The sequence below is a fragment of the Candida jiufengensis genome (genome assembly GCF_024610255.1).
Source record: "Candida jiufengensis strain CBS 10846 chromosome Unknown scaffold1, whole genome shotgun sequence".
Lineage (NCBI taxonomy): Eukaryota > Fungi > Ascomycota > Pichiomycetes > Serinales > Debaryomycetaceae > Lodderomyces > Lodderomyces jiufengensis.
In genome coordinates, this window is record NW_026261562.1 from 1,587,426 (window position 1) to 1,601,371 (window position 13,946).

Consider the following 13,946-nt stretch of genomic DNA (forward strand, 5'->3'; position numbering starts at 1 on the left):
ATATTTAAAACATATTTATTTACTAAGCTTTTTCATTACTTTTGGAAAATACATTCTTTAATGTATCAGCTACTGATATAGAACTTAGAGTATAATCTTGATAATCTGAATCCTCAACTTCTTTGAGTTTGGAGTCTCTTGCTTTTAAGTAACCTCTTAGTAATAATGAAAACCCAGCAGCTGCGAAAAACATGATTCCTGAAAAGATTGCACAATTCTGATAACTTGATGGATCTACTTGAGCCGCAATACCTTTAATCAATTTGACACCAATTACTGGAGAAAAAATACCTAAAGATGTTAGTATCTAGTTAAAAAAGATGTAATATAATTACGTACTTGAAATACCCATTAGAATAAAAAGTTGAGCAAAGATTATATTTGTTTTTGGTAATCCAAAAGACCTAAGAAAGTTAGTATAAGAACTTATAACCATGTTAGTTGAAAAACCGTACCTTGTAATTATAGGAACAATTACTGGATAAATACTTCCGATTATTGATCCTTCAATGAATGCAAAAATTATAGCAGAAGCATAATTTCTTGAGGGAATCCACATAGCTAAACAAAAAATTCCTGATAGAACATATGCAATAGAAGCTACTGTTGTTGCGCCATATCTATCTGCTATAACTCCAACTGTCGGTCGGCCAATCAAATTTCCAAGCTGAACCATTGCACTAACTATAGAGCCTTGGTAAGCACTATATCCTAAAGTTTGAGTCCAATTTGCCAAAGTGTATAGTACAATAACGTAACCCAATATACTTGTAATGATAAAAAACGAAATCAAATAAAAACTGGCGTATTTGAATACAGAAAACTCAACAAGTTTGAATTCTATTTTGTGTTTTGCAGCTTTTGATCGAATAAGAAAAATTGCTATCCAAGTAATACCAAACCCAATTATAGCTTGAGCTCTTAATGCCCAATGGACATCTCTTACTTGCACCACTAAAAACTGTCAGTATACTTTTGTATAATCAAACAATTGAATACACATACCTATTTGCATTCCCAAATTGAAGACAATACCTCCTAAGCCACTACCTGCTGCTGCTATTCCGTTAGCAAACACTCTTTTCTTTTTAAACCATTCTCCTTGTATTGGAAAACTAACTATACTCAAAAATGCTAAACCAAAAGACTGCATAACCCCTTGAGTCAAATACAATTGCCATAATTTTGTGGACCAACTAGCCAACATCAAAGATGTAAATTGTAAAACATTGCCCAATATCAAAACAGCATGTAAACCAATATATCCTCTTAAAACGACTATCAAAGGACCAAAAATCATACCAACTCCATATGCAATACCCTAACAAAGTTAATATTTATTTGATTAGTTTATGTAACAGTTACGTACTCCCACGTATGCATAATCTATTTTTGTAGCACCTTCAAATGTGTTATTGGCTATATAATGAGCAAAATAGATTGCAAAACCAGCATTCATGCCCCTAATATTTTGTTAATACTTGTTTCTCAATATGTCATGATTTTTCCACATACCAAGTCCCAAAATTAAACATGACTCCAGCCGCTAAAATTACCCAAGCATAACCTCCATCAATATCGGGATCTTCACTTAAAATTTCTTTTTCGACAGCTTTTTCTAAATCATTTGAAACACTAACTGTGCTAGCTGAGGAACTTTGAACTGACATTTTTGGTTTAGTCGTGATTTAGTTCATATTTCTAATGAAGGATTGTCTTTCAACTAAAGTATATATATCAACTTCATTGAGTTTACTTCTGAACGGCATTAATAAGCGGAGAACTGCTCTCATTTTAAAAAACTTTTTAGACAATTAAATTATAAAGATACGGAGCATTTAATACGGAAATAATAGAGTTCATATTTGCTCATATTTGCTCAAAGTTATTCTGAAACATTTGTAAGCACAAGCTGCTACCAAAATATCAAGAATCTGAAACAATTAATTTATCGTTTTCGCATGACTGTTATTAAGAATCGGAGTTGGCTTGCCTACTCAAAAATACTTTGGCAAAAATGCTTTGTCTACATTTATCATTATCTAAATCATATATATCTATTTCATAAAAAAACCCAATTTAAGCTTTTTCCCTGCTTTTAGCAAAAACTTTTTTAAACACCTCTAGCACAGGTACAGTGACTGAGGTATAATCTTGATAATCAGAATCAACATGACCTTCTTTTTCAAATATATGATCTCTTGCTTTAAGGTACCCTCTAAGTGTTAATAAAAAACAACCGGCTGCTATATACATTACACCTGCGAAAATTGCACAGTTTTGATAACTTGTTGGATCTACTTGTGCTCCACTACCTTTGACTAGTTTGACACCAATAACAGGAGAAAAAATACCTAAGACATGTTAGTATTATGAATATGAAAGAAATAGTGTAAACCGACATACCTGTAATACCCATTAAAGTCCATATTTGAGCGAAAACAACATTCATCTTAGCAAGTCCAAAAGTTCTAAAATCGAGTTAGTATAAAATTAGTCTCATTGATTCACCTCATATATACATACCTTGCAACTATTGGAACGATAACGGCATAAACTGTCCCCATTAATGCTCCTTCAACTAATGCGAATATAACAGCAGATGCATAATTTCTAGCTGGAATCCACATAGCTAAACAAAATATTCCAGCTATTATATATGCAATTGATGCAACGGTTGTACCACCAAATCTATCAGAAATGAGTCCTATTATAGGACGACCAAATAAACTACCAACTTGAACCATGGCACTGACAATTGAAGCTTGATATGCACTATACCCCAAAGTTTGTACCCAATTAGCTAAAGTATACAACAAAATAACATAACCAAAAATACAAGTCAATACAAAAAACACTATCAAATAAAATCCAGCATTTTTTAAAACTGAAACTTCAAAAAGTTTAAACTCTAAATTATGACTAGAAGCTTTTGATCGTATAAGGCAAATTGCAATCCAAGTTAATCCAAACCCTATAATGGCTTGAGCTCTTAATGCCCAATGAACATCCCTAACTTGTACGACTTTTTGCATACCTAAATTGAAAACAACACCCCCCAAACCACTACCTGCTGCTGCTACTCCATTCGCAAATACTCTTTTCTTTTTAAACCACTCTCCTTGTATTGGTGTACTTACTAAACTTAATAACGCTAATCCAAATGATTGCATTAACCCTTGTGTCAAATATAATTGCCATAGTTTAGTTGTCCAACTTGCTAACATTAATGAAGTAAATTGTAAACAATTCCCCAATATCAAGATTGGAAGGTATCCTACAATACCTCTCATATATATTATAACTGGACTAAACATAATTCCAACTCCAAATGCGATACCCTAAAAAAGTTAGTATGATTACTTATGAACTTCTAATGTGTAAAACATACTCCAATATATGCATAATCCATTTTTGTAGCACCTTCATAAGTATCATTTGCAATGTAATGAGCAAAATAAATTGCAAATCCAGAATTCATACCCCTAAAATTGTTAGTCACTGATTTCGAAAGTTTGTTGATTTATCACATACCATGTACAAAAATTGAACATTACACCAGCAGCTAAAACTACCCATGCGTAACCTCCATCTATATTTGGATCATCTTCATATAATGTTTCTTTTGGTGGTGGATATACTGCTTCTTCGTCTATATCTTTTTCTTGTTCTTTTTCTGGTGATTGTGTTGTTACAGTGGTTGCAGAATCATTGGATAAATTGGGATGAGACATTATATTAAACTTTAACTTTATAATTTTATAATTTTATACTTTATAGCTCTTTATGTTACTTATTCCATTATATATTAATACAATTTGGTCTTTACATAAACTTTTAAAGTATCAAAACTATATTTAATCCACAATAATTACAAAAAATCGGTATTTGAAAATTTTCTACTAAACAAAAAAATTTTAAAACGTTTTGCATAATATTTAAAATTAGCGGAATTTTTTGACAGTTTTTAAAAGTTAATTTTTCATAATGTTAAAGTCTAAGAAATGATGTTTGTTGCTTACACATTACCACTTGAAGATACTTCGAGAGATCCTATTAGTTAGTCAACCAATTAAATATATCACTTTTATAAGAGTTTAGCTAAGGAGCTATAATTTTGTGGAGTTGAATAATCATTTTGAAACGGCTAAATATAATTTTTATTTGTAAGCAAGATATAATTCCGCCATTGTGTAATTATTTTAAAACACGGAGTATCGGTACGAATTATTGGAAGAATTAAAAGCAATGAGGATTAAATAATAAACGAATTAGTTTAGATCAGATCTCGATCTCGGTGAAGCTTATACATGTTTGAGATCAAATTGATTCAGATATTACTTAAAGGGTGCTGATATGAATTTTTGATTTTAGGCTTAATCAAAAATTTCGTTCAACTCAACCTTGGCAAACTTTATTTGTACAATACGAAGCCCGCGCTCAAGCTATGTCTGACGTAGTGAGTAAGATCATTTAAATGATTAGGCTGTCAATGAGGAAAATAACAAAAAAATTACTCTAGTCGATAAGTTTATGTAGAAATTGCTGATCAAAATTGGAGTCTTAAGAAATGAATGTCGAGTAAGTTAAAAACTACGTTTACGGGGTTAACCCGGAATCGAACCGGGGACCACCTCTATACTGGAGTAAAATCCCTAAAGAGGCATGATAGCCACTACACCATTAACCCTTGTTCTAGCACGGTGAATGCTCAATTTTAGTCCAAGAGCTCTTTTTGTTTGCACCAAAATTGGAACTGAGAATAGCTTATTTACGATAAATTGTAAAATTTACATTATCCAAAACAAGCTATTCTATATGTTGAAACTTCTAAACTTACTATTTTAGATGTATCAGAGAGCTAAAACCTTTACTGAGCTCCCCCTTATTAAATCTGATGTCTTCAAAGGTCATTAGACATCTGTATGCTGGACGAATTGCTTACTCTCATGGTTAGGCTTCCATCATCTTGATTTAAAAAATGCTGATGCTGAAATGTGTTGAAAAATATTTATCACTATCTTTAAATCAAAATCAACTGGAACAGTAACTAGTAGCTCGAAAGCAGTAGAAAGAGTGGATTTGACCAAAATGTTTAAGTAAATTTAAAGTAAAGTATTTTTTAAATCAGAACTTGTACAAAGTTTGAGGCAAAAAAAACAAAATTTGAAACAAAATTAAAAAATTCTAGGAACAGTATTCATTATTTGGAGCTATGACGCTTTAAGTGATCATATATCAAAAACCTATCTTCTTTTCGCAGTTTTGTTAACTTCACTACATTAAGCAAGTTATATTGACATTTGTTAAATTTATAAAGTATTGGAGAAAAAAAAATTTTGATTGCAAAAAAAAAAACCTTGCAACCATTTTGTTACAAACAGAAGAAAATAAAATATAAAAAATTTCGCTACCACTGATTTTTTACTATAATCATTAATGATACTACGACCTTCAAAAAGCATAATTTCAACACTACTCAGAAGATGTTATTCTACAGTTAACGATATAATACTACCTAAAACCAGAAACATTGGAATCATAGCTCATATAGATGCTGGTAAAACCACCACCACGGAACGTATGATTTTTTATAGTGGTAAAACAAAAAGAATCGGAAATGTTGATGAAGGAGATACAATAACTGATTATTTACCAAGTGAGAAAGAAAGAGGTATAACAATTCAACTGGCAGCTATAACAATTCCATGGAATGAAAATAAGATAAATATTATAGATACACCAGGACATGCTGATTTTACATTTGAAGTTATAAGATCTTTGCGAGTATTAGATGGTGCAGTTACAATATTAGATGCAGTTGCAGGAGTTGAAGCACAAACCGAAAAAGTATGGAAACAATCAAGTAACTTAAATTTGCCTAGGATCATTTATGTGAATAAAATGGATCGTCCAGGAGCTGGATTTAGTAGAACAGTCAAAGAAATTATTACTAAATTGGAAAGTAGAGTTGTATTATGTAATTTACCATATTTTGAAACATCGAAGGACCAAGAATTTCAATTTAAAGGTGTTATAGATGTTATACATGGGAAGTTATTAAAATGGAAAGAAAACGATGATGAAGGGAAAATCATTGAAGTTTTAGATTTTGGCCCAGAGCAATATGAAATGTTTGCCAATGCTAGAGAATCAATGGTTGAAACTTTAGGGGAATACGACGAATCGATTATTAATGCATTTTTAGAAACCGAAGATTACACTAAAATAGATTCTCAATTATTAGATGAAGTTATTAGAAAAGCTACAATTGATAATTTCATAACTCCTGTATTTTGTGGGTCATCATTCAGGAATATTGGAGTACAACCATTAATGGATGCAGTTGTGAAGTACTTACCATCTCCAATACAATCAGCAATACCCGAAATTAAAAGTAAAAAAAAACAAGTACCCAAAAAAATGGATTCAAAGGGGTTAATTTTCAATAATGATCATAATTTAACTGTGGGTCTCGCATTTAAAGTAATGACCCATGCAACAAGAGGTCCAATGGCGTTTGTAAGAGTTTATAGTGGTAAATTATCAGCATCATCAAATGTCGTGAATACAAGAACTGGTAAAAAACTATTAATTAGAAAGTTATTAATAATGCATGGAGATGCACCAGAAGAAGTTAAAAGTGTTGGAGCTGGAAATATAGCAGTAATACCAGGGTATGATACGGAATTCCAAACTGGTGATACTTTGGTGAGTACTGGTAAAAAATCAGTAGGTTCTTTGGAAAGTACACTAAAATTAATGCCGATAGATATACCACCACCTTTGTTTACCTCATCAATTGAACCACATACAGCTGGTGATGAAGCTCACATGAAAAAATGTTTAGACGTGTTGGTACGTGAAGATCCTTCTTTGAAAGTACATGTTGATGAAGAAATGGGACAAACTGTATTAAGTGGAATGGGAGAGTTACATTTGGAGATTGTTAGAGATAGATTGATAAATGATATGAAAGCAAAAGCCAACCTAAAAGAAGTTGCAGTTGCTTTTAAGGAATCATTTGTAAAACCAGCTACAAAGGTGGAACAAGAAGGGTTGAAAATTAGTGTTAGTCATGTTGAAAATTGTAGAGATTATGAAGGTGTTGACGGTGCAAATATATTTGAAGATGAAAATAATGTAATTATATTGGAAGATTCTGCAGCTTCTGAATTTGTTAGCACCTCCCTTAAAGAAAGAAGATGGAAATGTACCAATACCATAGAAGATTTAAAAGAAGCAATTATCAATGGGTGTTTAACTTCTTTACAAATGGGTGGTCCCAATTTAGGATTAACAATAAATTCAACACTTATAAAAATCGAATCTTGGGATGCTCCTGTGGATCAAGCAGAAGACTTGATACCTACATTAATGCATGCTGCTAGACAATCAATTCAACAACTCAAAACCACCACCAACTTTGCGGTTTTTGAACCAATTATGAAAACTAAAGTATATGTAAATTCAGCTGATTTAGGTGAGGTTTCTCACGATTTGACTCAAAGATGTCATGCGGTAATTTTAGCGGTAGAAGATGAATCATTACAGAATATTGAAGTTGCAAATTGGGCTGTTGAAGAAGCTGAAAGAATTTATTTACCACCAGATTATACACTTTCCTCCACAAAAAAAAGAGATCTTTCAAATAAAAAAATCATCATTGCTGAAACTCCACTAAAAGAAATGATTGGATATTTGTCAAAATTAAGAGCATCAACTCAAGGCAGAGCTACTTTTGATATGTCTTTTATTGGAATGAAAAGAGTTTCTGGTTCAAGAATTGATTCAATAACAAAAAATTCATAGATTTCATAGACCTGTATATAGTACCAATGTTTTACACACAAAATAAAAAATTTAATATTTGTAAATAAACAACTAAAGACAACAACCAATGCAAGATTATATAGATAGAGCACCATTATCACTAGATAGAGATAGAGTAACATGTTTACTACTTATAAATACTCATTTAATAAAAAAATGTTCAGGAATGTACAATAATATGTTAAGTAATCCCCAATTTATGCAACAAATGTCAAATGAGAATAGATTTAACGTAACTCAATCATATACAAATGCCTTAAAAAGATTACAATGTAATTTAGCTACTTTGAATTACCTAAATGAAAAATACCATGGTGGTCAATTTTATAAACCTGCCATTTATCCGACGATCGTGGTTGCACCTCCAGATATGCCTGAATTAAATCAATTATATGGGAAGTTACAAGAATTATATAGTGATGCAATGCAACATTTGAAAATGAGAATGGAGGAAATGAAAAGACAACAAATGTTTCAACAACCACAACAACAGCAGCAGCAGCAGCAGCAGCAGCAGCAACAACAACAACAACAGCAACAACAGCAACAACAACATCAACAACAGCAACAACAGCAACAACAACAGCAACCACTACAACAACCACTACAGAATCAGCAACAAGCTCCACCACCTCCTCCTCCAGCACAACCACAACCACAACCTTTGGATGATGTTTTACTAGGTTCTGGTGGTAATTTCAATTCTCAAACTCCTGCCAATGATTTTCAATCTGGATTTGGTGGTGGTAGTTCAAGTTTTATGCCTACGTTATCACCACAACAGATTCTACAACAAGCGAATGAGAGAAATACACCACTATCAACAAATGATTTTGGTGGAATGTTTTAAACAAAATCACTTATTGGTTACTAATTAATGTTCATCGCAATGAATTTTGTTTTGAGTTATTGGAGGTTTACTGCTTCATCAACAAACATTTTTAGTGGAAAATTTTTATAGTGTTATATGATCTTAATTTCATAAAACAAAAAAAAAAAAATGCTACACTACAAATCATTCTGCAATTATCAATTGATAGAAACACCATGCTATCGGAAAATGCTTTTTGATGGAATGTTGTAGATAGCAATATAGTGTTATCTATTCATAGACCAAGATCCTGATTGTTATTCATTAGTTTTTTTGAGACAAACACTATAAACCAGCAAGCGAAGTATTTACATTACCATCAAAGATTGGTCTAAAGTTTAAATGGAGCTGTCTAGTATACTCATTGATTCATATATCGTTATTTCAAATCACAATCCACGGATCGTCGTCAAAACAAACCTCAAACTAAGCGAATGTGAGAAATTTACCACAAATTGATGGGATTTTTAAATAGAGTTTTATAGGTTGATTATTTTTTTAATTTCTATAATACTAACTTATCTCCACGGTAGATTTGAAAACCTGTCGAAGGAAGCTCGTTTTCGGTAGAAAATCTAACTAGACTGGGTAATTCTATTTAACACAGGCATTTATAAAAGCTTACCAAGATATTCTCTCTGATCTTTTTTTTTCTCACGTAATTATCGCATTCCTAATTATTGATGTAAGGGTCTTGACAAAATTATTTTGCAGCCAGACACTTTTAAGCTTTAACTTCAAAAAGTATAGTAAAGTCTTGCTCAGATTGTCTTGTAGTAAGTTCGATAAGTAAAATGGTAATACGGGTCTTAGGGTTTTTGAATATTTTTTGGTACCTTTGATTATGAAGATAATTTTGCAAGCTCTTACTCCTAAACAAGATAATTTTGCAAGCTCTTACTCCGAAACAAAGACCAAATTTTTTGAATGAGGAAAGCACATGAGCCAAACCAACCCATACATCCAAGTAACAGTCAATATTGCAGTGTCCAAAGTATTTGATATAGTACTTTTTTAAAGCAGAGCAAAATCTACTAAGGTGTATCAAGGAATGATAATCAAAACGCTATTTTTTGCGAAATAACCCATAGTCATTAAAAATCAACAGCAGATTTAAATGTAAGTTGAATCGAGTAATCTATTTTCAAAAGTCCACTACTGAAATTGTTTGAGATATTCATTGTTTGCATTTGAATGGCAATTGATGTTTCTACATACATTATTAAAAAACGTTACAAACAGAGTGCAATAAGAGCACCTTAAAGTCATTTTATTCATAATTCATAATTCATAATTCATTTACTATAATCCTAAATCATTATTAATTATATCGGAGTAACCATTTGGAGTATCCATATTAAAGTAAAAATTTTTATCTAGTTCATTGGTGGTGGTTGGATCAGTATGAAAATTCAACCAACCCGCTTCATTTGAAATTTCATTCCATAATTTTTGTTCTTCATCGAGGTAAGTTAATCCTTCAATACCTGTAAGATCTGCATTTGTGTATAATTCCGTGTTTGGTAATGCTATTGGTAAATTTTCTTCTGGTTGTTGAGTAACATCTGGTTCTACATATTCATCATCATGTTTCTTGAGAAGTTCATTCATAACTCCATTAAAGTCTAAAACTTTAATCAATTTGAGTAGTTGTGCTCTTCTCAAAGCCGCTGGATAATTTCCTAATTTCTTCATTTTTGTAAACAAAATCAAAGCATGATCTAAATGATCTTTTGTTGCTTCATGAACTCCAAATGATGCATTAAATAAAATTAAAGTTGATGCTGACGTAAAAAGATATTCTCTATCCATCCAACCAAATAATGCAACCATATTATCAGGAATTAATGACCATATACTTTTTATAGTATTTATTGATGCTTGAAATGAAGAATTTAATAAACTAAGCACGTTTTTGGAGTATTTCGTCAAATCAATATATTTATTATCATTTTGATGGAAATGTAATTCTCTAAATTTTTTTGAAGCAAAATGAAACAATAACGGTCTAACAGCCAAATTAACCCCCTGGAAATATTCAGTCATTAAATTCACTAACAACCTAGAAACTTTTGGATCTTCAATTGAAAAATCAACACTAAGATACCTTGGTAATGTATTTTTCCAAGCAACTAATCTTTGAACACAATCAGAAACAATTGGTAAGATATTGTAACTTGGTTGTTTTGTATACAACGAAGACAAAATCACTGCATTAATTTGAGTTATTGTGACACAATTATTAATATAATCCGCCGGAGGGAATATATAATAACCTCTAACATCATGTTCATTTTTTGGAAAATCCGTTAAATCGATTTTGAAATCTATTGGTAACTCCGTAGAAACAGAATCATCAGCGAAACTCAAAGGTAAACCTGCTTTTGATGATAACATTCTCTCATACATATAAACAGTCCACCAAATTCTTCTTCTATGTTCCAACTCAAACCTATTGAGATTTTCCTTTTCTGCATCTACATGCCAACCTAAAATCAATGCTGCTCTCAAAGCTAATCCAAAATAAAAATATGAAGCAATAGTACAATCAGCAACTTGTAAATAAAAAGCATATAATAACATAACTTCAATACCACCATCTTTTGTGATATTATCAATAGCTCCAGAAGCAAACAATCCAGTAAATAATTCAGAAGCTTGATAAAAAAAACCAGCACCAGGTAAAGTATGTTTTTCTTTACTCTTGTTTCTTTTCATATTTTCCATTTTTTGTCTTCTGGCATGAGTGTTTGATTCTGTACCTAGATACATTTCTCCACTAGCAAAAATAAGCAAAATTTTACAAAACCAAATAGTTTCTAAAATAGTTTCGTCATCCATATCTTTTTTGATTGTGTTTTCATTTGTATTTACACTTCTATCAATTGGTGAGTTTCTTCTTAAAATTTTTTTATTCTCTTCAGTTTTTCCACCATATAAGTTAGTTAAAAACTGTTTAATTAGTCCTTCATTGAAGAAATAAAAACATCCATCATTATAATTTATGAACGTATCAACCAACAACATTGCATACGAATAAGAAGGCAATGAAAAGTTCATGGACAATCCAGGTCTTGTATTTGTTTTCGTAAGGGTAATCTTATAAGCATTACCTTCTTTTTCCAAAATTTTACTCTCTCTAGGCTCATGCAGTCGTATATCATTTGGTGAATTTATTGGAGTTGAGGGATTTGTACTACCACTTTCAGAACTTGCTCTTTGTTGTAATAAACTTGTATTTGTTGGTGGTACCATATTTTGAATTTCCAACCCAAACAATGTCATTGATGATGAACCAACATAAAATCTCTCTCCAGTCCTTGACTGTATCAATCTACCATATTTATCAAGTGAGGGATTTATTACCTCGACTCCAGAACCAGTAACTGGTGGATGTATTTGATTAATTGGTGAAAAATGATGTTTTGGTTCATTTGCGGAGTTTTCTTGCTCTAGTTCTTTTAAATTATTTCTTAACATAGCATTATCTTTTTTTAATCTCGCAATATCGTCATGTAATCTTGATAAATATTTCATTGATACCACAATTTTTTTATCTGCTTCTATATATTCACATTTTGTTTTTGCGAGTTGACATTTTTTACATGGATCACCTCCGGGACATCTTATATGACGAGTTCTACATCTTATACAAGCTAACGTTGAACGTTTTTGACGACCATTTGGTTGTTTTTTATTGTTATCTGATGATGAGTCTGTGGAAGACGATTCTGCTGGTTGTTCAATTGCTGGTTGTTCAATTGATGATTCTGTTTTTAGTTGATTATTTATATCATTGTTCATATTACGCTAGATGATTAATGCAACAAACTATTGTAAAATATAATTATTTTGAACTGATTATCTAGATAATAAAACGTAATCTAAACTCCTTTATGTATGATTTCAAAAATTTTTTTTTTTTTTTTTGTCTTTTAGAGGAGAAAGTTTTAGTTACACAAAAAGAAAAGGCTGCAAAATTGCAAAATGTAATAAAATAAATTAAAACAAGAACTAAATACATCAATAAATCAATCTCTCAACATTTTTTGAACCCAAAAGACTTGCTAAGATATGGCTGGAAAGACGTTATCTTTGGCTTGCCCTATTATGTTTGGAGATGAATCGGAATATTCACATACTACGTAATTTCGCCATTGATTTGGCCCATCACCACACCATTTCTTTGCACAACCAATGGTGTGTGTTGACTTCCATATTAAGGCGGTAAAGTGATTATAGTACTTCTCAGGATTGTTGTAGTCGAAAGGTTCATTGTACCAAGCTTGAAAAAACGTTAGTATAAAAGTTTTGAGAAAAAAACAATTTAAAAAAACATACCCATGAAAGTATCTTCAGCACCTTCAAACCCAGCAGCAAGATTTTCACCATAAGGACCATGAGTATGTGTTAAAACTCCAGAACAGTCGTAGTTGTCAGCATTGTTTTTGGCATAATTGTAAAGATCAACATCCCATTTTAATGGACCGGCTTGATGAATTGCTCTATATTTTTTGTGAAGGTCTATCATATCAGAAGCAAATGAAGCATCAACATCTTGACTTTGATCTATAGCTGCGTAAAGATCATCTGACGATGATGAAGTCAGTGAACTAGTTGAAGGTTTTATATATGATGAAGTAGATGGTGAGGTTGAGGATGAAGTTGGTAGGGTTTGTGCTAATGATGAAGTAGTTGCAATTGAAGTTAAAGCTTGTGAAAAAATTGGGGTATTAGTATTTGCAAGTGGTAATGCTGCTGCTGTTGATGCTGGTGTGACTGGTGTAGTTGCTGCAACTTGAGTTTGCGAATTTCCAGCAAAATAATCTTCTAATTGATCCCAAAATGAAGTACCACCTGATGATGTTGATGATGAGGAAGCTGGTGTAGCTGATGCTGAATTACTATTTAAAAGTCCCTTTAACCAAGATGACAATGAATTTGTGGCTGAGCTTGTAGATGGTGCATTTGATGATGAAGATGAGGATGAACCCAAACTATTTATTAAATTATTCCAAAAACTACCGGTTGATGTTGAAGCTGCTACTGCTGTGGCTGGTGCAGCTTGTTGTTGAGCAGCTAAAGCAGCTGTTTGGGTCGCTGGTGATCCTGTTGGTGTTATAATATTTGAAGTAACCGTTTGCCAAACTGTAACAATAGCTGGAGCTGGAGCTGCATTTATAAAGTTTATCAAACAAAATATTAACAACAAAAATCGGCTAGTTTCAAACATTTTGGTATA

The 13,946-nt window shown here is 31.9% G+C and overlaps 5 protein-coding genes across 5 annotated transcripts; 2 read left to right on the top strand and 3 right to left on the bottom strand. All coding sequences in view use genetic code 12, as the record gives it.

Annotated features, from left to right (window-relative positions):
- Window positions 1-22: 22 nt before the first annotated feature.
- On the bottom strand, window positions 23-1,670 carry KGF54_004453 (uncharacterized protein; the record flags this gene model as incomplete). The annotated part of the gene is made up of 5 exons (XM_051765153.1): window positions 23-276; window positions 340-404; window positions 456-954; window positions 1,006-1,321; window positions 1,512-1,670. The coding sequence occupies 5 exons, from the start codon at window positions 1,668-1,670 to the stop codon at window positions 23-25; spliced, it is 1,293 nt and encodes a 430-aa protein (XP_051618495.1).
- Window positions 1,671-2,079: 409 nt separating this feature from the next.
- On the bottom strand, window positions 2,080-3,734 carry KGF54_004454 (uncharacterized protein; the record flags this gene model as incomplete). Its single annotated transcript, XM_051765154.1, has 5 exons — window positions 2,080-2,321; window positions 2,407-2,471; window positions 2,527-3,341; window positions 3,392-3,485; window positions 3,535-3,734. 5 exons carry the CDS (start codon window positions 3,732-3,734, stop codon window positions 2,080-2,082), a joined length of 1,416 nt encoding a protein of 471 aa, XP_051618496.1.
- Window positions 3,735-5,439: 1,705 nt separating this feature from the next.
- MEF2 (Mef2p) lies at window positions 5,440-7,812 on the top strand (the record flags this gene model as incomplete). Its single annotated transcript, XM_051765155.1, has 1 exon — window positions 5,440-7,812. One exon carries the CDS (start codon window positions 5,440-5,442, stop codon window positions 7,810-7,812), a length of 2,373 nt encoding a protein of 790 aa, XP_051618497.1.
- An 88-nt stretch (window positions 7,813-7,900) lies between these two features.
- On the top strand, window positions 7,901-8,683 carry KGF54_004456 (uncharacterized protein; the record flags this gene model as incomplete). Its single annotated transcript, XM_051765156.1, has 1 exon — window positions 7,901-8,683. The coding sequence occupies one exon, from the start codon at window positions 7,901-7,903 to the stop codon at window positions 8,681-8,683; it is 783 nt and encodes a 260-aa protein (XP_051618498.1).
- Window positions 8,684-10,006: 1,323 nt separating this feature from the next.
- On the bottom strand, window positions 10,007-13,937 carry KGF54_004457 (PUT3; the record flags this gene model as incomplete). Its single annotated transcript, XM_051765157.1, has 3 exons — window positions 10,007-12,514; window positions 12,847-12,989; window positions 13,046-13,937. 3 exons carry the CDS (start codon window positions 13,935-13,937, stop codon window positions 10,007-10,009), a joined length of 3,543 nt encoding a protein of 1,180 aa, XP_051618499.1.
- Window positions 13,938-13,946: the final 9 nt, after the last annotated feature.